The sequence below is a fragment of the Oncorhynchus mykiss genome, chromosome 11 (assembly GCF_013265735.2).
Source record: "Oncorhynchus mykiss isolate Arlee chromosome 11, USDA_OmykA_1.1, whole genome shotgun sequence".
NCBI classification, from domain to species: Eukaryota; Metazoa; Chordata; class Actinopteri; order Salmoniformes; family Salmonidae; genus Oncorhynchus; species Oncorhynchus mykiss.
The window spans coordinates 66,553,506-66,581,439 of NC_048575.1; the positions used below are offsets into that span (position 1 = coordinate 66,553,506).

The 27,934-nt window shown below is 40.6% G+C and overlaps 2 protein-coding genes across 3 annotated transcripts; both read right to left on the reverse strand.

Annotated features, from left to right (window-relative positions):
* Positions 1 to 11,792: 11,792 nt before the first annotated feature.
* Positions 11,793 to 18,545, reverse strand: rnf181 (ring finger protein 181). 2 transcript variants are annotated; one of them, XM_021621951.2, is made up of 6 exons: positions 18,407 to 18,545; positions 17,972 to 18,072; positions 17,382 to 17,515; positions 17,031 to 17,146; positions 12,523 to 12,597; positions 11,793 to 12,287 (listed from the first exon to the last, which is right to left on the reverse strand). In XM_021621951.2, the coding sequence occupies exons 2-6, from the start codon at positions 18,055 to 18,057 to the stop codon at positions 12,228 to 12,230; spliced, it is 471 nt and encodes a 156-aa protein (XP_021477626.1). In that variant the 5' UTR covers positions 18,058 to 18,072; positions 18,407 to 18,545; the 3' UTR covers positions 11,793 to 12,227. The 2 variants fall into 2 exon arrangements, with proteins under 2 accessions (XP_021477626.1, XP_021477627.1); XM_021621952.2 differs by having other exon boundaries at positions 18,402 to 18,543.
* Positions 18,546 to 19,870: 1,325 nt separating this feature from the next.
* On the reverse strand, positions 19,871 to 26,130 carry LOC110536263 (vesicle-associated membrane protein 5). The gene is made up of 3 exons (XM_021621953.2): positions 25,825 to 26,130; positions 23,713 to 23,856; positions 19,871 to 21,094 (listed from the first exon to the last, which is right to left on the reverse strand). The coding sequence occupies exons 1-3, from the start codon at positions 25,825 to 25,827 to the stop codon at positions 20,903 to 20,905; spliced, it is 339 nt and encodes a 112-aa protein (XP_021477628.1). The 5' UTR covers positions 25,828 to 26,130; the 3' UTR covers positions 19,871 to 20,902.
* Between the last annotated feature and the right edge of the window lie 1,804 nt (positions 26,131 to 27,934).

The following is a 27,934-nucleotide window of genomic DNA, read 5'->3' on the forward strand; positions in this document are numbered from 1 at the left end:
AACACGTATGATACTATAGGTCCTCTAATTTGTATCATATTGTACGACTGCTATTCCATTCATAATGTAACTTAACATAATTGATGTCTCAGATTTACATACAGAATAATACGATTAGCCCTGAGACCAAGTTGAACAGGTTGTACGCACACCTTTTTATTGATCAATCAAGTATAAATGATTTGTGAAATTAGCAATGTCATTTAACAAAAACATTTACACATTTTGTGCACAATACCTGCCCAAGACCTCTAATAGCGGCCTCAAAAGGGCAAGTGATATGACTTGATTTCTTATTGTTTAAAATTATATCTCTGTTTAGTGATTATATTAGTTATTCCCTAGATAGATGTACATAGCATTTCATACATCTATAAAATGCTATATAGCTGACAGAATGCTCACATAAACCTGCTGGTCTTTTCTGCCCCTCTTTTACTGGGTCAACCTCTGTGTCTCAATCACTCTTGCTTGATTTGTTTTATATTGCCTATTCATGTTGCCTCTGAATTTCTCTCACTTGTTACCTACTAGTTACATGACTTGTTTTTATTTTTTTTTAGGTCACCTTACTGTTTTCAATCTTTGTTTGGTACGGTAATGGCCCTTTCATCCACCAAAGTGTTTCCCAGAGTAGTGGAGTTCTGCATTTTGCGAGGTGTTTAACTATTCTTAGAAAGGTCTCACACATTGCTCTTCATTTCTGAGCTGCAGTTTTAGCTATAGTACAACATGTAATGTACACAATTTTTATAAGTCAACTGGTCGGCTACAATCACAGGTTGGTGGCACCTTAATTGGGGTGGACGGGCTCGTGGTAATGGCTTGAGTGGAATGGTATCAAACATGGTTTCCAGGAGTTTGCCATTCCATGACTTCCGTTCCAGCCATTATGAGCCAGGCTCCACTGGCTACAATCCATTTTGAAAGGTGCAAATTTGACTCATTTAACTGTCTTATTTGGAAGAAGGAAAAAAATATATATAAAAAAAAAAATATATATATATATATATATATATATATATATATATATATATATATATATATATATATATATGGATATCTACTATTTCAAGTCAAGTTTTATGTCACATGCATTGTGAACAACTGGTGTAGACTAACAGTGAAATGCTTACCTACAGGCCCTTCCCAACAATGCAGAGAGAAAGAAAATGGATGGATTCTAGGCTGGTTCCTTGGAAGCCTTATTTGGATACTGTGAGAAATACAATCTCTGTAAGAGACTTCTCAAAGCCTGTTATTAATGTGCTGAGTGAGATACTGTACATGTTGAGATCAGGGCATGTATTTATAGAGCGTCTCAGAGGTCGACCGATTTTATGACTTTTAAACGTCGATACCGATTTATTTAAAAAAAAAAAAATAAATTGTGTTGGGGGAGGTCAAAAAAGTCAGTACCAAGGTTTATTTCTTTAACATTTTTAAATGTGTGTGTGTGTGTGTGTGTGTGTGTGTGTGTGTGTGTATATATATATATATATATATATATGTGTGTATATATATATATATATATGTGTATATATATACACAGACACACACACACACACACACAGTGGGGCAAAAAAGTATTGTCAGCCACCAATTGTGCAAGTTCTCCCACTTAAAAAGATGAGAGGCCTGTAATTTTCATCATAGGTACACTTCAACTATGACAGACAATGAGAAAAAAAATCCAGAAAATCCCATTGTAGGATTTTTAATGAATGTATTTGCAAATTATGGTGGAAAACTTTTTATTGACCAAATACTTATTTATCTCAATACTTTGTCATTGCCAACAAAGGGTATATAACAGAGGTCAAACGTTTTCACAGGGTTTTCACACACTGTTGCTGGTATTTTGGCCCATTCCTCCATGCAGATCTCCTCTAGAGCAGTGATGTTTTGGGGCTGTTGCTGGGCAACACGGACTTTCAACTCCCTCCAAAGATTTTCTATGGGGTTGAGATCTGCAGACTGGCTAGGCCACTCCAGGACCTTGAAATGCTTCTTACGAAGCCACTCCTTCGTTGCCCGGGCGGTGTGTTTGGGATCTTTGTCATGCTGAAAGACCCAGCCACGTTTCATCGTCAATGCCCTTGCTGATGGAAGGAGGTTTTCACTCAAAATCTCACGATACATGGCCCCATTCATTCTTTCCTTTACACAGATCAGTCGTCCTGGTCCCTTTGCAGAAAAACAGCCCCAAAGCATGATGTTTCCACCCCCATGCTTCACAGTAGGTATGGTGTTCTTTGGATGCAACTCAGCATTCTTTGTCCTCCAAACACGACGAGTTGAGTTTTTACCAAAAAGTTATATTTTGGTTTGATCTGACCATATGACATTCTCCCAATCTTCTTCTGGATCATCCAAATGCTCTCTAGCAAACTTCAGACAGGCCTGGACATGTACTGGCTTAAGCAGGGGGACACGTCTGGCACTGCAGGATTTGAGTCCCTGGCGGCGTAGTGTGTTACTGATGGTAGGCTTTGTTACTTTGGTCCAAGCTCTCTGCAGGTCATTCACTAGGTCCCCCGTATGGTTCTGGGATTTTTGCTCACCGTTCTTGTGATCATTTTGACCCCACGGGGTGAGATCTTGCGTGGATCCCCAGATCGAGGGAGATTATCAGTGGTCTTGTGTGTCTTCCATTTCCTAATAATTGCTCCCACAGTTGATTTCTTCAAACCAAGCTGCTTACCTATTGCAGATTCAGTCTTCCCAGCCTGGTGCAGGTCTACAATTTTGTTTCTGGTGTCCTTTGACAGCTCTTTGGTCTTGGCCATAGTGGAGTTTGGAGTGTGACTGTTTGAGGTTGTGGACAGGTGTCTTTTATACTGATAACAAGTACAAACAGGTGCCATTAATACAGGTAACAAGTAGAGGACAGAGGAGCCTCTTAAAGAAGATGTTACAGGTCTGTGAGAGCCAGAAATCTTGCTTGTTTGTAGGTGACCAAATACTTATTTTCCACCATAATTTGCAAATAAATTCATAAATCCTACAATGTGATTTTCTGGATTTTTTTTATTCTAATTTTGTCTGTCATAGTTGAAGTGTACCTATGATATAAATTACAGGCCTCATCTTTTTAAGTGGGAGAACTTGCACAATTGGTGGCTGACTAAATACTTTACAACAATACTGAATGAACAATGAACACTTCTATTTTATCTTCATATAATACATAAAATCTATTTAGTCTCAAATAAATAATGAAACATGCTAAATTTGGTTTAAATAATGCAAAAACCGTGTTTGAGAAGAAAGTAAAAGTGCAATATGTGCCATGTAAAAAAATAAAAAAAAGCTAAAGTTCCTTGCTCAGAACATGAGAAAGCTGGTGGTTCAATATTTCCAGTTAAGAAGTTTTAGGTTGTAGTTATTATAGGAATTAAGACACGTCGACTATTTCTCTCTATACCATTTGTATTTCATATACATTTGACTATTGGATGTTCTAATAGATACTAGTATTGCCAGCTTAATCTCAGCAGTTGATAGGCTTGAAGTCATACAGCGCTGTGAAGCAAGCATTGCTAAGAGCTGCTGGCAAGTTTGAATGAATGCTTACGAGCCTGCTGCAGCCTACCACCGCTCAGTCAGACTGCTATATCAAATCATAGACTTAATTATAATGTAATAAACACAGAAATACGAGCCGTTGGTCATTTAATATGGTCAAATCCAGAAACTATCATTTCGAAAACAAAACGCTTATTCTTTCAGCAAAATACAGAACCGATCCGTATTTGCAACCCCAAGTCTAAATATTGCTGTTCCATTGCACAACCTTCAATGTTATGTCATAATTATGCTAAATTCTACCAAATTAGTTAGCAACGAGCCAGGCGGTCCAAACTGTTGCATATACCCCGACCCTCTGCAATGAACGAGAAGTGACACAATGTCCCTAGTTAACATTAATTTCTTAACTAAATATGCAGGTTTAAAAAAATATATTCTTATGTGTATTGATTTTAAGAAAGGCATTGATGTTTATGGTTAGGTACATTTCGTGCAACGATTGTGCTTTTTTGACGAATGTGCTTTTGTTAAATCATCCCGTTTGGCAAAGTAGGCTGCGATTCGATGATAAATTAACACGCACCGCATTGATTATATGCAACGCAGGACAAGCTAGTTCTCCTAGTAATATCATCAACCATGTGTAGTTAACTAGTGATTATGTGAAGATTGGTTGTTTTTTATAAGATAAGTTTAACCCTAGCTAGGAACTTACCTTGGCTCCTTGCTGTACTCGCGTAACAGGTGGTCAGCCTGCCACGCAGTTTCCTCGTGGAATGCAATGTAATCGGCGTCCAAAAATGCCGATTACCAATTGTTATGAAAACTTGAAATCGGCCCTAATTAATCGGTCGACCTCTAGTCTGAGTAGGAGTGCTGCTCTAGGATCAGGTTCCCCTTTCAATATAACCTTATGTATTTCTCATTGCCAAACATCTACGTGTAATGAGTTGAAATGGTTCAGAATAAAACTCAACTTTGACTGACTAACAAAAAAATATGCCCCAGGTGAGGGTCACCAGGAGAGAACTTATTTCTGTAATTAACCAGCGCCACCTTGAGGCCAATGATTGTCTCCGTAGAGAGAAATCAAATGCAAGTAATTAATAGCATTAATTAAAGTCCCTGGGGCCTATGTTTAAGGGGTTTCAATTGAAATGGGCCCTAACTGCCCAGGGGCTTCACTGGCAAATTTCTTTACGCAAATGTATAAAGAACTTTATATGCCTATGTATTTCCTGAAATTAAAAAAATATTTTTTTAGGGGGTAGGCCTCTATAACATTATCACTAACCCAGTATTTTCTGTTGGGCCATTGTGTCTGGTATATTTTCAACTGTACAATACAATCACTGAATGGTGTTTCAGCCAACAAAACTATTTTAAATGTTTCGTTTTCTTCATGTCAGCTACCTCTGTGATTGTGAGTGGAATTGTTGTTCCAAGGCAGATGCTGAGCAGATGCGTAGCTGGTATTTCCTATCCTTCTTTCCAAAAAAGATAGGAATCTACACTGGAGTTTGGTGGGTTGGCCATGTTATAAAACAGCCAGGCTACACAGAAAATACAAAATGAAAGCATACTGGTAGTTTCTGATGTAAAAATTCTATAGCTCCAGTGTAAGTTCACTCGGTTTGATTCTGTTGGCTTTTTTCCCCCTCATTCACTACCAGCCAAAAAGTTTTTTTCAAATATTTCACTTCAAATAACCTTATTTTGTATTTTGTTTCACCATACTGTAACTTAGTATCAAGGTTAGACTTCAACCGGCAGCTTTGACAAAAATGTACCTTCACGGGATTGGAACTATTATGTGTAAACATTTCTCTTTATTGTAGACAAGGCCAAAACATGATGACATGGTATTTAAGTACTTTTTTGTTCCAATTCCTGCACTTATTGTAACTTTTTTTAGTTGTGCATTTTGTGTGAGAGAATACCAATTCCAGTTGCAAAAGACTAACAGCAATGCAGATCAAATGTCTTGAAAGATATAATAGTTTTCAAAGATTATAAAATGACTATGTAAAACATGTATTTTACTAAATTCTTCTCTATAATGGGAGGAAAGATGATTACCCCCCCCCTCCCAAAAAAAGCAAACAGCATTTTCTTTTATAAATTGTTTTTAAAGGTGTATGCTTATCTATCATTTACCAATTTTATTTTGTCAGATTTATATTCAAATATGAAATAAAATGTAATTATAAGCAAATGATCTGCTCTTGTATGGTTTATTCTTGGGCACAAGATTAGTAAATGGTTTGTTTCGACATGACTGATCTGGGATGAGTATCAGCTGCATCTTCTCAGAAAAATCAGTTAGATGGCTTGACAGACTACCCACTGAAAATGTCTATTTAATCAATATTGCATAAGTTCACTCAACTCTTTATTGCATTGTAGCTACCAAGAGTTACCCTTGTACGTCAGACCACTTGGCACGGTTGAAGAGGCTGGGTCTGACAAATACAGGCAAATCAACGTTAGGTCTTCCCTTGAGCCCAGAACATCAACTCCTCAAATTATTGCTCCTCTCCTCTAGCCTTGTGAAACCAAACTAACTGCAATGTGTGATATTGCAAGATCACTCAGGTTTTGAGGCTACCTTTCCTAAATTATTTGACTTATGTTCTCTACAAGACATCCCTTCGAAATATGGCAGAACAATTAACCCTGCCTTGAAATAGTTGAGTACCGTTAGCATTTCAGAGCAACTGTCTATTTTCAGGACTCAATCACAGGAGTCAGCAGTTAGAGGTTATTTTGTCATATGCTTACGAATGGACATGAAGCATTGACAAGTTTGGCCAACCAGACCAACATGCTTTATAACCACCCACGGGACTTTGTGTGCAAAAAAAGCTGGATCATTATCTTCTTTGGGGTAAATATAACATGACAATATCAAACGTTTTAATATTTGAGGAAATGAGATTGAGTGGTTTACAGTTCGTCTCTAGAGGACCTGAGGAAAACCACAGCTGTGAGATTGGTCCTTAATCTATACTGAATACAAATATAAATGCAACATGTAAAGTGTTGGTCCCATGTGATGAAACAAAAGATTCCCTAAATGTTCCATACGCACAAAAAGCTTATTTCTGTCAATGTTTGCACAAATGTATTTACAGTGCATTCGGAAAGTATACAGACCCCTTGACTTTTTCCACTTGTTACGTTACAGCCTTATTCTAAAATGGATTAAATGTTTTATTTAATCAATCTGCACACAGTACCCTATAATGACAAAGCAAAAACAGGTTGAGACGTTTTTGCAAACTTGTGACATAAATTATACCTTATTTACGTAAGCATTCAGACCCTTTGCTATGAGACTTCAAATTGAGCTCAGGTGCATCCTGTTTCTACAACTTGATTGGAGTCCACCTGTAGTACATTAAAATTATTGGACATGATTTGGAAAGGCACACAAAATCAAATCAAATGTTATAAGTCACATGCGCTGAATACAATAGTTGTAGACCTTACAGTGAAATGCTTAATTACAAGCCCTTCACCAACAATGCAGTTTAAAATAAATAAATGAACAAGAAATAAAAGCAACCAGTAATTAAAGAGCAGCAGTAAAATAACAATAGCGAGACTACATACAGGGGGGGTACCGGTACAGAGTCAATGTGTGGGGGCGCCGGTTAGTTGAGGTAATATGTACATGTAGGTAGAGTTATTAAAGTGACTATGCATAGATGACAACAACTGAGGGTAGGTGTAAAGGAGGGGGAGGGGGGCAATGCAAATAGTCTGGGTGGACATTTGATTAGATGTTTAGGAGTCTTATGGCTTGTGGGTAGAAGCTGTTTCAAAGCCTCTTGGACCAAGACTTGGCGCTCCGGTACCGCTTGCCGTGCGATAGCAGAGAGAACAGTCTACGACTAGGCTGGTTGGAGTCTTTGACAATTTTTAGGGCCTTCCTCTGACACTGCCTGGTGTAGAGGTCCTGGATGGCAGGAAGCTTGGCACCAGTGATGTACTGGGCCGTAGGCACTACCCTCTGTAGTGCCTTGCGGTCAGATGCTGAGCAGTTGCCATACCATAGTGGTGCAACCAGTCACGATGCTCTCGATGGTGCAGCTGTAGAACCTTTTGAGGATCTGAGGACCCATGCTACACCTGTCTATGTAAGGTCCCACAGTTGACAGTGCATGTCAGAGCAAAAACCAAGCCATGAGGTCGAAGAAATTGTCTGTAGAGCTCTGAAACAGGCTTGTGTCAAGGCACAGATCTGGGGAAGTGTACCAAAACATTTCTGCAGCATTGAAGGTCCCCAAGAACACAGTGGCCTCCATCATTCTTAAATGGAAGAAGTTTGGAACCATCAAGACTCTTCCTAGAAAATCAAATCAAATTTATTTGTCACATACACATGGTTAGCAGATGTTAATGCAAGTGTAGCGAAATGCTTGTGCTTCTAGTTCCGACAATGCAGTAATAACCAACGAGTAATTTAACCTAACAATTCCAAAACTACTACCTTATACACACAAGTGTAAAGGGATAAAGAAAATGTACATGGGCGCCTCGCCGAACTGAGCAATCGGGGGAGAAAGGCCTTGGTCAGTGAGGTGACCAAGAACCCGATGGTCACTCTGACAGAGCTCCAGAGTTCCTCTGTGGAGATGGTTGTGCTTCTGGAAGTTTCTCCCATCTCTGCAGCACTCCACCAATCAGGCCTTTTATGGTAGAGTGGCCAGACTGAAGCCACTCCTCAGTAAAATGCACATGACATCCCGCTTGGAGTTTGCCGAAGGAACCTAAAGGTCTGTCAGACCATGAGAAACAAGATTATCTGGTCTGATTAAACCAAGATTGAACTCTTTGGCCTGAATGCCAAGCATCACTACGGTGAAGTATGGTGGTGGCAGCATCATGCTGTGGGGATGTTTTTCAGCGGCAGAGACAGGGAGACTAGTCAGGATCGAGGGAAAGATGAACGGAGCAAAGTACAGAGAGATTCTTGATGAAAACCTGCTCCAGAGTGCTCAGGACCTCAGACTGGTGTGAAGGTTCACCTTCAAACAGGACAACGCAGGAGTGGCTTTGGGACAAATCTCTGAGTGGCCAGCCAGACTTGAACCTGATCGAACATCACTGGAGACCTGGAAATAGCTTTGCAGCGACGCTCCCCATCCAACCTGACAGAGCTTGAGAGGATCTGCAGAGAAGAATGGGAGAAACTCCCCAAATACAGGTTTACCAAGCTTGTAGCGTCATACCAAAGAAAACTCGAGGCTGTAATCGCTGCCAAGGGTGCTTCAACAAAGGGTCTGAATAGTTGTGCAAATGTGATATTTCACCTTTTGTATTTTTTATTCATTTGCAAACATTTCTAAAAACCTGTTTTTGCTTTGTCATTATGGAGTATTGTGTTTATATTGATGAGTGGAAAAAACAATTACAGCCTTATTCTAAATTGGATGAATCAAAATGTGGAAAATGTTGAGGGTTCTGAATACTTCCCGAATGCACTGTACATCCCTATTAGTGAGTTTCTCCTTTACCAAGATAATCCATCCACCTGACAGGTGTGGCATATCAAAAAGCTGATTAAACAGCATGATAATTACACAGCTGCACCTTAATGATAAAAGGCCACTCTAAAATGTGCAGTTTTGTCACATAATATAGTGTCACAGATGTCTCAAGTTCTGGGGGAGCGTGCAATTGGCATGCTGACTGCAGGAATGCCCACCAGAGCTGTTGCCAGATAATGTAATGTTAATTTCTTTACCATAAACCTCCTCCAACACTGTTTTAGAGGATTTAGCAGTACGTCCAACCGGCCTCACAACCGCAGACCACATGTAACCATGGCAGCCCAGGACCTCCACATCTGGCTTCTTCACCTGCGGGATCGCCTGACACCAGCCAACCAGGAAAGCTGATGAAACTGTGGGTTTGCACAACAGAAGAATTTCTGCACAGTCAGAACCCGTCTCAGGGAAGCTCATCTGTGTGCTCATCAGGGTCTTGACCTGACTGCAGTTCGTCATTGTAACCGACTTCAGTGGGCAAATGCTCATCTTTGATGGCCACTGGCATGCTGGAGAAGTCAAATCAAATCAAATCAAATTTATTTATATAGCCCTTCGTACATCAGCTGATATCTCAAAGTGCTGTACATAAACCCAGCCTAAAACCCCAAACAGCAAGCAATGCAGGTGTAGAAGCACGGTGGCTAGGAAAAACTCCCTAGAAAGGCCAAAACCTAGGAAGAAACCTAGAGAGGAACCAGGCTATGTGGGGTGGCCAGTCCTCTTCTGGCTGTGCCGGGTGGAGATTATAACAGAACATGGCCAAGATGTTCAAATGTTCATAAATGACCAGCATGGTCGAATAATAATAAGGCAGAACAGTTGAAACTGGAGCAGCAGCACAGCCAGGTGGACTGGGGACAGCAAGGAGTCATCATGTCAGGTAGTCCTGGGGCATGGTCCTAGGGCTCAGGTCCTCCGAGAGAGAGAAAGAGAGAAGGAGAGAATTAGAGAACGCACACTTAGATTCACACAGGACACCGAATAGGACAGGAGAAGTACTCCAGATATAACAAACTGACCCTAGCCCCCCGACACATAAACTACTGCAGCATAAATACTGGAGGCTGAGACAGGAGGGGTCAGGAGACACTGTGGCCCCATCCGAGGACACCCCCGGACAGGGCCAAACAGGAAGGATATAACCCCACCCACTTTGCCAAAGCACAGCCCCCACAACACTAGAGGGATATCTTCAACCACCAACTTACCATCCTGAGACAAGGCTGAGTATAGCCCACAAAGACCTCCGCCACGGCACAACCCAAGGGGGGGGGGGGGGGGGCGCCAACCCAGACAGGATGACCACATCAGTGACTCAGCCCACTCAGGTGACGCACCCCCTCCAGGGACGGCATGAGAGAGCCCCAGTAAAGCCAGTGACTCAGCCCCTGAATAGGGTTAGAGGCAGAGAATCCCAGTGGAAAGAGGGGAACCGGCCAGGCAGAGACAGCAAGGGCGGTTCGTTGCTCCAGAGCCTTTCCGTTCACCCTCCCACTCCTGGGCCAGACTACAGAAGTGTGTTTTAACGAATGAATCCCGGTTTCAACTGTACCGGGCAGATGGCGGACAGCATGTATTTGGGCGAGCGGCTTGCTGATGTCAACTTTGTGAACAGAGAGCCCCGTGGTGGTGGGGTTATGGTATGGACAGGCATAAGCTACAGACAATAAACACAATTGCATTTTGTTGATGGCAATTTGAATGCAGATACCACAATGAAATCCTGAGGCCCATTGTCATGCCATTCATTCGCCGCCATTACCTCATATTTCAGCTGGATAATGCACGGCCCCAAGTCTCAACGATCTCTACACAGTTCCTGTAAGCTGAAAATGTCCCAGTTCTTCCATGGTCTGCATACTCACCAGACATGTCACCCATTGAGCATGTTTGGGCATGTTTGGGATGCTCTGGATCGACGTGTACGTAGCATGTTCCAGTTCCCGCCAATATCAAGCAACTTTGCACAGCCATTGAAGTGTGGGACAACATTCCACAATCAACAGCCTATTCAACTCTAGGCGAAGGAGCCGTGTCGTGCCGCATGAGGCAAATAGTGGTTACACCAGAAACTGACTGGTTTTCTGATCCACCCCACCATTTTTCTTTAAGGTATCTTACCAAAAGATGCCCGTCTGTTTTCCAATCATGTGAAATCCATAGATTAGGGCATAATATATTTCAATTGACTGATGTCCTTATATAAACTGTATTAAGTAAAATCGTTGCATGCTGTGTTTATATTTTTGTTCAGTGCATTTTCACAGGTAGTGTGTACAGGTGATGTTCCTTAAGCTTTCTTCAATACCCTATACCAGGGTAGGGTGTTAAAGGCCCAATGCAGCCATTTTTATATCAATTAAGTACCTTACTGTTAGAGGTTACATTAAAATCAACCAAAATAGTTTAAGCAAACAAGAAATTTGCTAGGACTGTCTGGAAGTGGTCTAAGTGGGGAGGGGAAAACTGAAAACTAGCAGTTATTTAAATTGAGGTTTGGAACTCTTAGTTATTGGTCTATTATCCAATTTACCGCATGGTGATGTCACCATGGAAAACGAACTCCTGCCCATACAAACCTGCTGATTAGAAAGTCCTATGTAGATTGTATTTTTAACCAATAACACTGATAAAAATAAAATAAAAACACATTTTTAGTTTGTTTCATCACCTGTTGTACAAAATGATACAAAACACAGGAAATCAGAATTGACTGCACTGGGTCTTTAATGCTGATGCCAAAGCAAGCAACACTATAAACAGATTGAATTTAAAGTCTGATAAATATGAGGCCAACAAAACATATGCCATGAAAAGCCATTTAATCATCTGTTTTGGTCAATGTATTGCATCTTGGGGAAAAGGAAGAAATGCTTTGATGTGTTAAGGCAGTGAATGTAGAGATCAAACAGACTCAACTGTCTCAGTATTTCTTTCATTGTATAATGATCATCCATAATTTGAATCACAAAATGAGTCTTTGTACAATTGACTGTATTTAAAACGGACATATTTACAGTACATACGATAAAACATAATAGCTACATAATATTATTTGCAGCTTTGGTCAATTCTTAATTCTATTGCGACCCAACGCTAGAAAGGGGAAATCAGCAATAAGCAGTGTGCTCTGAGCCGTTATGTGTACATGGCTCCATGCAGATCTTCCAGTCTGTTTTCCCTCTGTTTTCTCCTGTCCTGTAACAGACAGAAATGCTCCATTTAGTAACGGGTTGACACTGACCATTGCTGTGTCCCAAATGGCACCCTATTCCCTATCCAGTTCACTATTTATATTGACCATGACCCATAGACCACTGCATAGTTAATAGGGTGCCATTTGGGACACATTCCAAGTTTCAACTCTAAAAGGGAAAAGCACTTTGAATTCGATTTCCCAGGAAAATGACTGATACCCTAGTTTCACACCCACCTTGTCCTTCTTGAACTCTTCATACTCTGGATTGTCGGTTGGTAGCTCGAGACGGCATAGCGGGCAAGAATTTGTCTGTGATGATAGGACAGCAAGAGTTAGCGGGAATCTGCAAAGGTTATAGCCTAGTGGCTATAAGCTTTGGGCCAGTAATCGAAAGGTAACTGGTTCGAATCCCCAAGCTGACTAGGTGAAAAATCTGTTGAAGTGCCCTTGAGCAAGGCACTTAACCCCAATTGCTCCTGTAAATTGCTCTGGATAAGAGCGTCTGCTAAAAGACAAAAATGTAAATGTTATACACAGTGTAGAAAACATTATGAACTCTTTCCATGACAGATTATCCAGGTGAAAGCTATGATCCCTTATTTTATTTATTTATTTTTTATTTTACCTTTATTTAAATAAAGGCAAGTCAGTTAAGAACAAATTATTATTTTCAATGACGGCCTAGGAACAGTGGGTTAACTGCCTGTTCAGGGGCAGAACGACAGATTTGTACCTTGTCAGCTCGGGGGTTTGAACTTGCAACCTTCCGGTTACTAGTCCAACGCTCTAACCACTAGGCTACCCTGCCGCCCCATGTCACTTGTTAACCCCATAAGATCCACGCCCTGCTGAGATCTAAATAAGCATAATGAAATAAACCCCATAAAAAACTGCCAGTTTAAGCAAGAGATATGTTTTTTTGCATTGGATGCATCTCAGTCCACCCCACCACATCCGCAAGAGTCGCACTTCCGCATCTGCAGTGAAAGTTGACAAGATATAGAGCGGTGTTTGTCAGACCATGAGACTTCCCAAAAATTGGTCTTCTCACAAAATCGTCTGTAGCGTCAGAACGGTTAGGCAAACTATTATGACCCATCTATGGAAAGATGAGACTCACGAAGACAGGGTGTTCTCCGTTTTGATCTAGAATCCCCACAAGCGTCTTGAGACTCGTCTGGAGTTGGTACAGCCGATCTGCCAACTTCTGCCTGTAGCGTCCTAACAGTTTACACACTAATATGACCCCTCTGTGGAAAGGTGAGACTCGCATGAACATGTCTGTTGTTTTGCGCTAGGACACCCTCACAAGACTTGTCTGACGGTCCCCCGGTACCAGCTGAATTTTTTTATGGAAGTACACTATACGATGCAATTGGAATGTATTCAGACCCCTTCCCCTTTTCCACATTTTGTTACGTTACAGCCTTAATCTAAAACAAAAATAACACTGAAATATGACATACATAAGTATTCAGACCCTTTGCTACGAGACTCAAAATTGAGCTCAGGCGCATCCTGTTTCCATTGATTCCTATAATTTGATTGGAGTACAACTGTGGTAAATTCAATTGATTGGACATGATTTGGATACATGATTTGTCAGAGCAAAAACCAAGCCATGAGGTCGAATAAATTGTCCGTAGAGCTCCAAGAAAGGATTGTGGCACGGCACAGATCTGGGGAAGGGTACCAAAACATTTCTGCAGAATTGAAGGTCCAAGAACACAGTGGCTTCCATCATTCTTAAATGGAAGAAGTTTGGAATCACCAAGACTTCCTAAAGCTGTCCGCCCAGCCAAACTGAGCAATCGAGGGGAGAAGGGTCTTGGTCAGTGAGGTGACCAAGAACCTGATGGTCACTAACAGAGCTCCTCTGTGGAGAAGGGAGAAACTTCCAGAAGGACAACCATCTCTGCAGCACTCAACCAATCAGGTCTTTATGGTAGAGTGGCCAGACAGAAGCCACTCCTCAGTAAAAGGCAAATGACAGCCCGCTTGGAGTTTGCCAAAAGGCTGCTAATGACTCTTAGACTATGAGAAACAAGATTCTTTGGTCTGATGAAACCAAGATTGAACTCTTTGGCCTGAATTCCAAACCCCACGTATGGAGGAAAACTGGCACCATCCCTACGGTGAAGCATGGTGGTGGCAGCATCATGCTGTGGGGATGTTTTTCAGCCGCAGGGACCGGGACTCAAATGGATGGAGGGAAAGATGAACGGAGCAAAGTACAGGGAGATTCTTGATGAAAACCTGCTCCAGAGCATTCAGGACCTCAGACTGGGGCAAAGGTTCACCTTCCAATAGGACAATGACCCTAAGCACACAGCCAAGACAACACAGGAATGGCTTCGAGACAAGTCTCAAAGTACTTGAGTGGCCCAGCGAGAGCCCGGACTTGAACCCGTTCAAACATCCCTAGAGAGACCTGAAAATAGCTGTGCAGCAACACTCCCCATCCAACCTGACAGAGCTTGAGAGGATCTGCAGAGATTAATGGAAGACACTCCCCAAAAACACAGGTGTGCCAAGCTTGTCATACCCAAGAAGATTCAAGGCTGTAGTCACTGCCAAAGGGGCTCAACTAAGTACTGATTAAAGGGTCTGAATACTTATGTAAATGTGATATATAAATAAATGTTTAAAAAAAAACACATTTTGCTTTGTCATTATGGGGTATTGTGTGTAGATTGAAGGGAAAAAAACAATGTCATACATTTTAGATTAAGGCTGTAACGTAACAAAATGTGAAAAAAAATCAAGGGGTCTGAATACTTTCCGAATGCACTGTATATACAGTGCCTTGCGAAAGTATTCGGCCCCCTTGAACTTTGCGACCTTTTGCCACATTTCAGGCTTCAAACATAAAGATATAAAACTGTATTTTTTTGTGAAGAATCAACAACAAGTGGGACACAATCATGAAGTGGAACAACATTTATTGGATATTTCAAACTTTTTTAACAAATCAAAAACTGAAAAATTGGGCGTGCAAAATTATTCAGCCCCTTTACTTTCAGTGCAGCAAACTCTCTCCAGAAGTTCAGTGAGGATCTCTGAATGATCCAATGTTGACCTAAATGACTAATGATGATAAATACAATCCACCTGTGTGTAATCAAGTCTCCGTATAAATGCACCTGCACTGTGATAGTCTCAGAGGTCCGTCAAAAGCGCAGAGAGCATCATGAAGAACAAGGAACACACCAGGCAGGTCCGAGATACTGTTGTGAAGAAGTTTAAAGCCGGATTTGGATACAACAAGATTTCCCAAGCTTTAAACATCCCAAGGAGCACTGTGCAAGCGATAATATTGAAATGGAAGGAGTATCAGACCACTGCAAATCTACCAAGACCTGGCCGTCCCTCTAAACTTTCAGCTCATACAAGGAGAAGACTGATCAGAGATGCAGCCAAGAGGCCCATGATCACTCTGGATGAACTGCAGAGATCTACAGCTGAGGTGGGAGACTCTGTCCATAGGACAACAATCAGTCATATATAGCACAAATCTGGCCTTTATGGAAGAGTGGCAAGAAGAAAGCCATTTCTTAAAGATATGCATAAAGTGTTGTTTAAAGTTGGCCACAAACCACCTGGGAGACACACCAAACATGTGGAAGAAGGTGCTCTGGTCAAATGAAACCAAAATTGAACTTTTTGGCAACAATGTAAAACGTTATGTTTGGCGTAAAAGCAACACAGCTCATCACCCTGAACACACCATCCCCACTGTCAAACATGGTGGTGGCAGCATCATGGTTTGGGCCTGCTTTTCTTCAGCAGGGACAGGGAAGATGGTTAAAATTGATGGGAAGATGGATGGAGCCAAATACAGGACCATTCTGGAAGAAAACCTGATGGAGTCTGCAAAAGACCTGAGACTGGGACGGAGATTTGTCTTCCAACAAGACAATGATCCAAAACATAAAGCAAAATCTACAATGGAATGGTTCAAAAATAAACATATCCAGGTGTTAGAATGGCCAAGTCAAAGTCCAGACCTGAATCCAATCGAGAATCTGTGGAAAGAACTGAAAATTGCTGTTCACAAATGCTCTCCATCCAACCTCACTGAGCTCGAGCTGTTTTGCAAGGAGGAATGGGAAAAAAATTCAGTCTCTCGATGTGCAAAACTGATAGAGACATACCCCAAGCAACTTACAGCTGTAATTGCAGCAAAAGGTGGCGCTACAAAGTATTAACTTAAGGGGGCTGAATAATTTTGCATGCCCAATTTTTCAGTTTTTGATTTGTTAAAAAAGTTTGAAATATCCAATAAATGTTGTTCCACTTCATGATTGTGTCCCACTTGTTGATTCTTCACAAAAAAATATTATATATATATATATATACACAATATACAGTTTTATATCTTTATGTTTGAAGCCTGAAATGTGGCAAAAGGTCGCAAAGTTGAAGGGGGCCGAATACTTTCGCAAGGCACTGTATGTAGACTGTTTAGTGATATAAATAAGGGGTTAAATACATAGAAATAATCATGTTTCCTGATCTTTCAGATATAGGACAGACACTTCAGAACAAACTTCCGTTGGATTTTTTTGGGGGGGTGACTGTTCCATGTAGTGAATCTGTTAAATGCATTTGTATGGGCTGTTCTTTATGTTTAGTGCACTGTGTTCAGGTAATTAGTACATTCATTTGTACATACCATCAAACCTATATGTGAAAATGTATCCGTGTGTGTGTGTGTGACGAGTCAGTGGACAAGCCCTCACCTTCCCTAACCAGGGCAGGATACAACCAGAGTGAAAGAGGTGTTTGCAGGGCATCTCCTTCACTGTCTCCTGCTCCTCAAACTCCAGCAGACACACAGGACACTTCAGCCCTTTGTCTAGATGAGGGGGGGGGGGGGAGAGAGCGAGTTCAATCCCACAGTCTGAAACATCCACAGACATCCATTGACTACACTTGCAGACTAGAGGTAGTCGTGCTTGCAATTATAATGAATTCAAATTTAATTGGGTACCACGTGAGACAGCATAGCATTTTGATAGTAGCATATAATTCCCAAATGTTTTTCATATGTAATTAGCTAGAGGGTAGCTTATTCGTGCAGCAGGACTCACCTGCTTGCTCTGGGGATATGACAACCACAGGTAAGGTTTGGACAGCTGTTTTAGCAGCTGGGGGAGGAAGACGCTGGTCCCAGTCCGACAGGTCAAACGCTCCCGAGTCAATGTCGAGGCCCTGCATCAAAGACCTACACAGAGGTCAACAGGCAATGTAACAGTAGGTGGTGGTAAGGCACAATAACATTGGATGCCAACCACCGATAAACCCCACCGAAGAAAAAGAACAGGCAATGTCAGCACAGATATTTCACCGGATGTATAAATGTGAAACATCCGCTTGGCATTTCCCCTCATTACCAAATATTGTAGTGAGAAGAAGCCCAATGCCCGGCAGAAGATGGAACATGATAGATTTTAGCCAACATTCTGCAAATTTTCTCATCGATGAAAAAAATGTATCTCAATAAAGTTCTGTTCCCTAAACTAAAATCTGTTATGAACAGAGTGGATTAAGTTTTGTAGACATTACCCTTTGCAAAAGTTCGTGATTGGCTCTGCCTCTATTGCTTGTTCTGTACATTATGACTAATTTGTTCCCATTGGAAACGACAGGCTGTGTGGTCAGTTAGATCTTTGAATCTCACCTGGCCAGTTCTAGTAGTGCATTCTGACGGTACTGTTCTTCGGGATTCGTTGGTTCACAGTCATGCTCATCAAAATAAGAAGCCATCTTCAGAATACCAATCTGTGGAGCGTCAATCAAACTATTTTCCTTAGCCACATTAGCTAACCATGAAGCTAATTTAATTTGACTCTTTTTGAATTTACTAAAAAGAGATTGAGCAAAATTACACTCAAAGCCCAAGCTACCTTCCGACCTCGAGTTGATTCGATAACGTTAGCAAGCTAGCTACACAGTTAGCTAGTTAGCTAATTCATTTAGCTAACCCCTATACTGCTCAACCACTCTCTCATTGAGCTGTTTTAGCCAACTTGTCGAATACACAGAAATGTCCGTGAATAGACTGTGCTATACTGCGACATCAAATTAAAGTCACACAAAAGTTGACTTACATTACCTGTGTTTTGTCATAACCTGAAATGTGCAGCAACTAGCCAGCTAGCTACACCACACTGTCTACCGGGTATGACAATGCACCATCACGTGACTTTTACCCGTCCTATCACACATTATGTGTGGGTGGGTGGGGTTCAGGATCTCTCTCTCGATTCAATTCAAAGGGCTTTATTGGCATTGGAGATATTTTTATATCGTCAAAGCAAGTCTAATATATAGTAAATAAAAGTGAAATAAAACATTACAAAATTAACAGTAAACATTACACACAAAAGTTCCAAATTATGGCTATGTACATTGTAACGACGAGCAAATAGTTACAGTAAAAAAGGGAAAATACATAAACATAAATATGGGTTGTATTTACAATGGTGTTTGTGCTTCACCGTTTTCCTTTTTCTTGTGGCAACAGGTCACAAATCGTGTTGCTGTGATGGCATACTGTGGTATTTCACACTGTAGATATGGGAGTTTATCAAAATTGGATTGTTTTCTAATTCTTTGTGAGTCTGTGTAATCTGAGGGAAATATGTGTCTTTAAAATGGTAATATATTTGGCACAAGGTTAGGAAGTGCTGCTCAGTTTCCACCTCATTTTGTTGCACATAGCTTGTCTTCTCTTGAGAGCCAGGTCTTCCTACGGCGACCTCCCTCAGTAGCAAGGCCATGCTCACTGAATCTGTACATAGTCAAAGCTTTTCTTAATTTTGGGTCAGCCACAGGGGTCAGGTATTCTGCCACGGTGTACTTTCTGTTTAGGGCCAAATAGCATTCTAGTTTGATATTTTCTTTTGTTAATTGTTTCTAATGTGTCAAGTAATTATCTTTATGTTTTCTCATGATTTTGTTGGGTCTAGTTGTGTTGCTGTCCTGGGATTATGTGGGGGCTGTTTGTGTTTGTGAACAGAGCCCTAGGACCAGATTGCATAGGGGACTATTCTCTAGGTTCATCTCTCAGTTGGTGATGGCTTTGATAATTAGCGGGTATCGGCCTAATTCTGCATGCATTATTTGGTGTTTTACGTTCTTCATGGAGGATGTTTTTGCAGAATTCTGCATGCAGAGTCCCTTCTTGCCTTGTCTCATATCGTTCACAGCTTTGTGGACGTTACCTGTGGTGCTGATGTTTAGGCTGAGGTATGCATAGTTTTGTAGTCCTGGTAACTGGACCTTTTTCGGAATCTCTCTCTCTCTCAAATAAAAAAGTAACTTTATGGTGTACAAATGTAAATTGTACACACAACTGTCAGTTGTAAATGTAACGGATGTGAAATGGCTAGCTAGTTAGCGGTGGTGCGCGCTAATAGCATTTCAATCGGTGACATCACTCGCTTTGAGACCTTGAAGTAGTGGTTCCCCTTGCTCTGCAACAATGCGTTCGCGCCCAGGTCGGGGCGAGGGGACGGACGTAAAGTCTATACTGTTACATACACACAGTTCAAAATAAAGATTCTCTGCAGATATATCTGGTCAATTCCTTTTATTTTACAATGCACTACAATTTTACATATATATTTCAAATACTAGTATGTCAAGAGTAAACAACAAAAGGGCAAGGGAAGTCTGTAACAAATATAAAATACAAAAAACAGATTTTGGACAACTGAAGATATGTGATTTCTCAGCACTGTTTTTTTGATACTGTACACATTGATTACCTGTAAGACAATGAATGAAAAATTAAATATAAATATTCATACTGCGTTGCCCAAATTGGCCTCAAACATAACCGCGTTTTATGTACATATCAAAATGATGTGCATTTTCATATATTTATTTTGACCGTAAAAACAAAGAATTAAATTATGAGAAGAAATTACTCAAAACATTTAATGAGAAATATAATTATGTGATGTCCCCTTACAGCTTAAATGGAATACTTTGAAACGGTCACACAATTCATCCAATGGGGATTTTTTACATTCCAAAGGCGCAATATGTTTAATTTGAATTGACAAAACATTCACCGATACCAAATATTATGGTGAGGCTGAAACATTTCTGAGTATGAATGTGAAACCAGTGAGCCTGACCAACTAGGTCCAGTTGAAGATGATGCCGAATGGGGAAGCAGCTGAGCTGGTGATGGTACCATTTCATTCAACGATCTACACACAGATCACAGAGCCTGAAATGCCTCTAAAAACAAACAATATCACAGATTGCATAGTTCAGAAAAGTCAACCCACAAAACCTAGTTTGAGCTTAGGTGGAAAACCTACAGCCTGAGTGCCAGTCTGTTTGTGCCATCATCATGCCAACTCCTTGTCACTCATTATCATGCAAAATGTTTGGCTTGACAATGACAGCAATGTATTTGACAAAAGCACAAACAGATCTGGGACCAGGCTAGAAAACCTCACTCTTTATCTTCCGCCACTATTTCTGTCTTGACTGACTCCTTATTTCCTCTGAGGTCTCGCCTGCCCCTGTGTCCATCTCCATCCTCCATCTTCATTTCTTCCATGTCTTTTGCTCTGACAGACAGTCTTGGATCCTAAGGCCCTGAGGTGGGTTGCCCTGCAGCAGGTTGCTCTCCGTTGTCAGGTCCAGATGCTGACCATACAATGATCCCAATGATGATGGCTGCCATGACGACCCCTACGCCAGTCAGCAACACTTTCATCTTCATGTGTTCCCACCACTTCTGCTGTTTCACTTTCCGAGCAGACTTTGAGAAAGCTTTACTCTGAAATCAAACATAAGATGTTAAAAGTTAGTCTGATGTTCATGCCAAGACCCTATGCCCCCCCCCCCTCCTGAATATGGAGTGTATTCTATATATCTGCAATTGAGGCTGCGCTGCATTGTATATATTTTAAACTCCAGAAAGAAACTATTATGTCATGAAACCCACCATTTTCTGACAATTCGGTAGACAGAAGTCTTTAGTTACAGTGCACACTACTTTCTCAATGTTTTTTCCAAAGAATCTAGACTAGTGTTTTTTTTTCTTGGCACTGCTGTTTTGTTTATCCCAGTTACCCAGTCAGCCAGCCAGCAAGTCCTCAAAGAACTATGACTATGTCCCACATGGCACCCTATTCCCTTTATAGTGCACTATTTTTGACCAGAGCCTCGTCAAAAGTAGTACACTATATAGGGAATATGGTGTGATTTGGGGCACACCACAGTCAGCCGCTCAGTGCGTTCTCAGAGAACTACAGCGCATTCGAGAACTATTCAGACCCCTTTACTTTTCCACATTGTGTTACGTTACAGCCTTATTCTAAAATGTATTAAATTGTTTTTTCCCCTCATCAATCTACACACAACACCCCATAATGACAAAGCAAAAAAGTATTATTATTATTAATATTTTTTTTTTTTACAAATGTATAAAATAAAAAAAACTGAAATAGACATTTACATAAGTAATCAGACCCTTTACTCAGTACTGTGTTGAAGCACCTTTGGCAATGATTAAAGCTTTGAGTCTTCTTGGGTATTATACTACAAGCTGTGCACACCTGCAGATTCTCTCAAGCTCTGTCAGGTTGAATGGGGAGTGTCGCTGCATAGCTATCTACAGGTCTCTCCAGAGATGTTCGATCGAGTTCAAGGTCTGGCTCTGTCTGGGCCACTCAAGAACATTCAGAGACTTGTCCCGAAGCCACTCCTGCGTTGTCTTGGCTGTGTGCTTAGGGTTATTGTCCTAATGGAATTTGAACCTTCGCCCTAGTCTGAGGTCTTGAGTGGTCTGGACCAGGCTTTCATCAAAGATCTCTCTGTACATTGCTCCGTTCATCATTCCCTTGATCCTAACTAGTCTCCCAGTCCCTGCTGCTGAAAAACATCCCCACAGCATGATGCTGCCACCACCATGCTTCACTGTAGGGATGGTGCCAGGTTTCCTTCAGACATGATGCTTGGCATTCAGGCCAAAGAGTTCAAACTTGGTTTGTCGGACCAGAGAATCTTGTTTTTCATGGTCTGAGAGTCCTTTATATTCCTTTTTGCAAAATTAAACGAGCTGTCATGTGCATTTTACTGAGGAGTGGCTTCTGTCTGGCCACTCTACCATAAAGTCCTGACTGGTAAAGTGCTGCAGAGATGGTTTTCCTTCTGGAAGGTTCTCCCATCATCACAGAGGAACTCTGGAGCTCTGTCAGAGTGACCATCGGGGACTTGGTCATCTCCCTGAACAAGGCCCTTCTTTCCCAATTGCTCAGTTTGGCCGGGCAGTCAGCTCTAGAGAGAGTCTTGATGGTTCCAAACTTATTCCATTGAAAAATGGAGGCCACTGTGTTTTTTGGTACCCTTCCCCAGATCTGTGCCTCGACACAATCCTGTCTCGGAGCTCTACGGACAATTGCTTCAACGTCATGGCTTGGTTTTTTGCTCTGAGATGCACTGTCAACTGTGGGACATAATATAGACGTGTGTGCCTTTCCAAATCATGTCCAATTAATTGAATTTACAGGTGGACTCCAATCAAGTTGTAGAAACATCTCAAAGATGATCAATGGAAACAGGATGCACCTGAGCTCAATTTCAAATCTCATAGCAAAGGGTCTGAATACTTAAATAAGGTATTTCTAAAAATCTGTTTTTGCTTTGTCATTATGAGGTATTGTGCATAGATTGATGAGATTAAAAAAATAATTATATTTTAGAATAAGGCTGTAACATAACATGACACATAACTCCCCAGCCGGCTTGGCTGGGGAGTGATGTGGGAACGCTGCGACCTGGTTGGTTGACCCCAGGGTTGACCAGGACGGACATGTGCCCTGTGGCACGTCCTGGACACCCCTCTCATAATACAGAGGGAGACCAGTGGGTTTCATTAATCTTACAACAATAGGAAATACCTTTCTAAAAATATCACTGCAAACCACAATCAGGATGTAAATTGTCCATTATTTTTTGCCTCCAACTCCACCTAACGTGTATTTATAGACAGCAATATGACATTTCCTGGCTATTCCCTGGACTCGTATGGAACATTGGAAAACTACCATGAGACACACCAAAGAAGAATTCCAAAGGAGAAACCTTTTGTGCTATTGTGTCTCTCTGAAACCCACCTAAGGTTTTACCAGTATTATAGCATTGCAATCATCAAAGTATGGCCTTCAAAGTCAGTATCTTAAAATTATGTTTGTGTTTTATATTAAGTCATGATTTGGTTCCATTAAGACGTCTCTTATTACGCCTCTTAATTTAGGGTATGTCCCAAATGGTACCTTATTCCCAATATAGTGCACTTCTTTTGACCAGAGCCCTATAGGCCCTGTTCAAAGGTAGTAGACTATCGAGGAATACAGTGCCATTTGGGGCGCACCCATAAAGTACAACAATCACCTTCTCCAGAAGTTCGTCTGCCCTGTTATCAAGATCTCCCAGCTTGCCTGACCTCTCGGCAGCCTTGTTGAGGTTATCTAGCATGATCACCTTCACCTCCTCCACCTCATCCTGGGCCTGCTGCAGGCGGTTCTTCCCATTCTCCTGAACACACAACAAACAAGTTGAGGTTAATGGAAGATACATCCTGGTAAGGCCACAGGACTTAGCTGGAACCACTTCTGATTTTGTGCATATTTGATGTATGATTTACAAGTATTTAAATAGGGGGAGGTACGGACACATTGATTGACACAATGAATAGCTCACATACATTTTTTCAACATCTGTCCCCGTCTTTGTGCTATCATGTTAAAGGTGATATTTTATATCATTAACAACAGTGCATTGTTCACATTAACATGAATTATTAGTCATAATGGATGAGAGATTAAGCTTCCATAGGGGAAAAACAGGACAGAACAGGAAGATGACGGCCAACAACTGAACTGGGGCAGATGAGCCTGGACATCTGGATGACTTGGACGGTTCTTTTTACTGTAAGCTCTGACTTTCTGAAGGAACATGGTGGCACGCTATAGCTTTACAAACAAATAACCACTTTAGCCTGGGGCAACAAAGGTTGGGCAACCCACTGTGACAATGACACTCTTGCGTGCCACCAAAATCTACTATAGCGGCCACATCCTAACCGTGAGATGTGCACGCTTCACTTAACTTTCAGGTAAATACATTGATTGATATCAATGGAAGGCTTGAACGAAGACTCACAAATCTCAAGATAGGATTCAGGCCTACATGTACTGTAGGTGAATAAGAAGGCCTACTTAAAACAGGATATTTAGGCAGTATAATAATAGACTGAACATAACATAATTTATATCCTGACGGGACTATCCCTGACTTTTTTCCCTCTGTGCCGGACAGGGAAGTGAGTGTTTCAGGAGTCAAGGATGCTGACTGCGCTGACACTTACAGGAAACCAAGAGAACAAACAAAACAAGTACAATCTCAGTGACTCCATATCTCACTGTCAATAACACCCTTTCAGACTCACAGAACCGGAATGAGATATGGCCAGGTTAGAACACAGTGCCCTCGTAGAGACAAGTTAGGACTAGCTGTTATACATTACCGGTCAATACATCATGAGTTATACAAGTTTTAATGAAAGGTGCATTTCTTTCCCATTTGTATTTACTATTACAACTGTCATATGGTGAATAGGCTACTGGATTGCTTTGGTTAAATTGGATTGAAACATACATTTTGAGGAAATACGTTTAACTATTTTAGTTCGGCCCCCACCAATGAAGTTTTCATAGCTGAGGAATAGTCTGTGTTTAAAAATCAACCGGCGACAAAATCCTAACACAGGAACTGCTGCCTTTTCCAGTTCTCCTCCTTGCTTCCTTCCTCCCTTCACTCCCTTCCTCACTCACTCACTCCAGCCTCAACAGAGTACCTAGCATTTAGCTAGGAAACCCCCTCTCACAAATCGACAATATGTATTTTTACATGTCTCGTTCAATCAAGCAGACAGGGATAGTCTGCTCATGGACTTTACAGATATATATAGGATAGACTAACAGACCTGGGTCTATAACTGTTATCCACAGAATACACATTGTAATTTCATCAACTAGCATAATAGAACATATCTAACCATTTAAGTTTGGTTGATTGAGTGCTACTCTAACTTATTAACCTGACCCTCTAATGACACTCACAAACCATTTTCATAAAAACTCACATGGGTCTGTATAAAATAATCTAGTTGCATTAATTTGTTGGAATTGTGTATGATCTCGCACAAATTTAAACCAAAACTAAAATAAAAAAAGACAATATTATGACTGTAGCACACGGCCTTTAAATAAGGTGTATTTTACATAAAATCAGTCAAGTTCAATGTGGGAAAACGGTCTAATGTAATTCAACGCAAGGCTGTAGCTTAATGTAGTGACAGTCACAACAACAACAAACGCTTCTGAGCCTACAGGTACCGTGTGTGCAATAGGTGCAGAAACTAAATTATGAAAACATAAACATATTAATATACTATTTTTTATTCTTTAATTTGCTGAAAATAAAAAAAAAATATAAACTTACCATTGTTCTCACCGTCACTAACTCTATTCCTGTCCAAAGCTGTCACCGAAACCAATGCATTGAGAGGAGCGTCTTGGCATAAACCTTTGTGTCAGAACAAACGTTGCGTTTAACCAAGGTGGCTTTCAGATATCGCAAAGTTGATTTTCACCCTCTCTCATTTGTAGTTGATTATAGTTCGTTTCTATCTTTCTTTTAGTCGATATTCTTTCTTTTTCCTGGTCTGGTCTCTCACGCTTTCACTGCAGTCTGCTGGTCGGGTTGGGTGACACTTTCCCACACTACCCCTATCTGGAAGTCAACAGAACAGACCCTTTGACGTCGTGGCCTTACGTCACTGTATTTGAATGATGGGTATTTGATCATGGATCAGACTTCCTAGGTGAAAGGGAAAAACTTACACCTCGCCTATAACATTTAAACTTCTACTACTCTATTGTAGAGTCTTGTAAATTATATATTCATATTCAGCCATTTACTTTGACTTTTCTTTCACCACAGCCTACTATGACAGTAGCTAGTCTAATGAGTATATGACCATAGTCAGCCTTTTGATTAAGCATCAAACACATAGAAGGGATTGAAAACAGAAAAAACACACAATGTAATGAAATTAAACATTTTAGGACAATTTGGTAGCCATTCAACAGGCTCCAAACCTCAAACAATGGGGTCCCAGTCTGTGTTCACTGTCACCAATGATCAGTATATGGTGGCGCTCAGTGGTGGAAAAAGTACTCAATTGTCATGCTTGAGTAAAAGTAAAGACAACTTAATAGAAAATGACTCAAGTAAAAGTGAAAGTCACCCAGTAAAATACTAGTAAAAGTCTAAAAGTATTTGGTTTTAAATATACCTAAGTATTAAAAGTAAACGGAATTGTTCAAATGTACTTAAGTATCAAAAGTAAAAGTATAAACCATTTCAAAATTCATTATATTAAGCAAAACAGATTACATAATTTTCTTATGTTTTTATTGATGGATATCCAGGGGCACACTCCAACACTCAGACATCATTTACAATGATGTGTTTAGTGAGTCCGCCAGATCAGAGGCAGTAGGATGACCAGGGATGTTCTCTTGATAAGTGTGTGAATTCGACCATTTTACTGTCAAAATATAACAAGTACTTTTAGGTGTCAGGAAAAATGTAAGGAGGAAAAAGTACATTCTTTTTCTTTAGGAATGTAGTGAAGTAAAAGTACAAGTTGGTAAAAATATAAATAGTAAAGTACAGATAGCCAAAAAAACTACTTAAGTAAAAATACTTAAAAGTACTACTTAAGTACTTTACACCACTGGTGGCTCTGAAAACATGGTGTTATAGGCAACCAACTTCCATCCAAAATTCCTTGTTCTTCTAGTGTCCACCCTGTTCTGTTAATACTATTTTATCATTCTAGCTTAACCCAAAAAGGTCAATGTGTGGTTTCCTTACTCTGTTATACTTCAGTTATAATACATAACAAATAGCGCTAGCCATAATAGTTATAGTTGATGAAAACCTACATTCCACTTATGACAACTGACATACAGTAACAGAGTCATAATATTACACTTTCAAACAGGACATATAATAGAGGAAGTGAGGAGTGGAGTTAGAGATCACAAACCACACTTGAAAAAATAAACATGAAATTGAAAGTGAAGTAATAACAGTAAGAGGAAGTAGATCTTTTCTCACAGTTAAACAAACCAAAAAAATGTATATTCCATTTGCTAGCGACTGCCCAACATTGCAGTAGGGACTTGCAGTCAGAGTAATTTGATCACTGAGTTGAATGCATATTATTTCATGACTTCAGCATAACAACTATTCCCCTGTCAGGATTGTGAGACATAAAACCAAAACAGGAACACGAATGTGAACGGAAAAAACGCTTTTTGTCAGATTGCACTATACATGTATATGCTTGGTATGTTTGCAATCAAGGTCATGCAAGACGTCTGTGGTCCTCCAATATGACTTTAAAGCAACACTAACATTACGTTTTCATATACAGTGCCTTGCGAAAGTATTCGGCCCCCTTGAACTTTGCGACCTTTTGACACATTTCAGGCTTCAAACATAAAGATATAAAACTGTATTTTTTTGTGAAGAATCAACA

Bases quoted from the DNA above. Each gene is read 5' to 3' on its own strand.
- LOC110536263 (XM_021621953.2), bottom strand. The intron at 21,095-23,712 runs GTGATTGTTGTA...GTTTGATTTCAG, and splicing joins CAGACGAACTTCTGGAGAAG to AGTAAAGCTTTCTCAAAGTC.
- rnf181 (XM_021621951.2), bottom strand. From the start codon at position 18,057: ATGGCTTCTTATTTTGATGAGCATGACTGTGAACCAACGAATCCCGAA. The intron at 17,147-17,381 runs GTGAGTCCTGCT...CCCCTCATCTAG, and splicing joins CATATCCCCAGAGCAAGCAG to ACAAAGGGCTGAAGTGTCCT. The intron at 12,598-17,030 runs GTGAGGGCTTGT...CTATCATCACAG, and splicing joins TCCTGCCCTGGTTAGGGAAG to ACAAATTCTTGCCCGCTATG.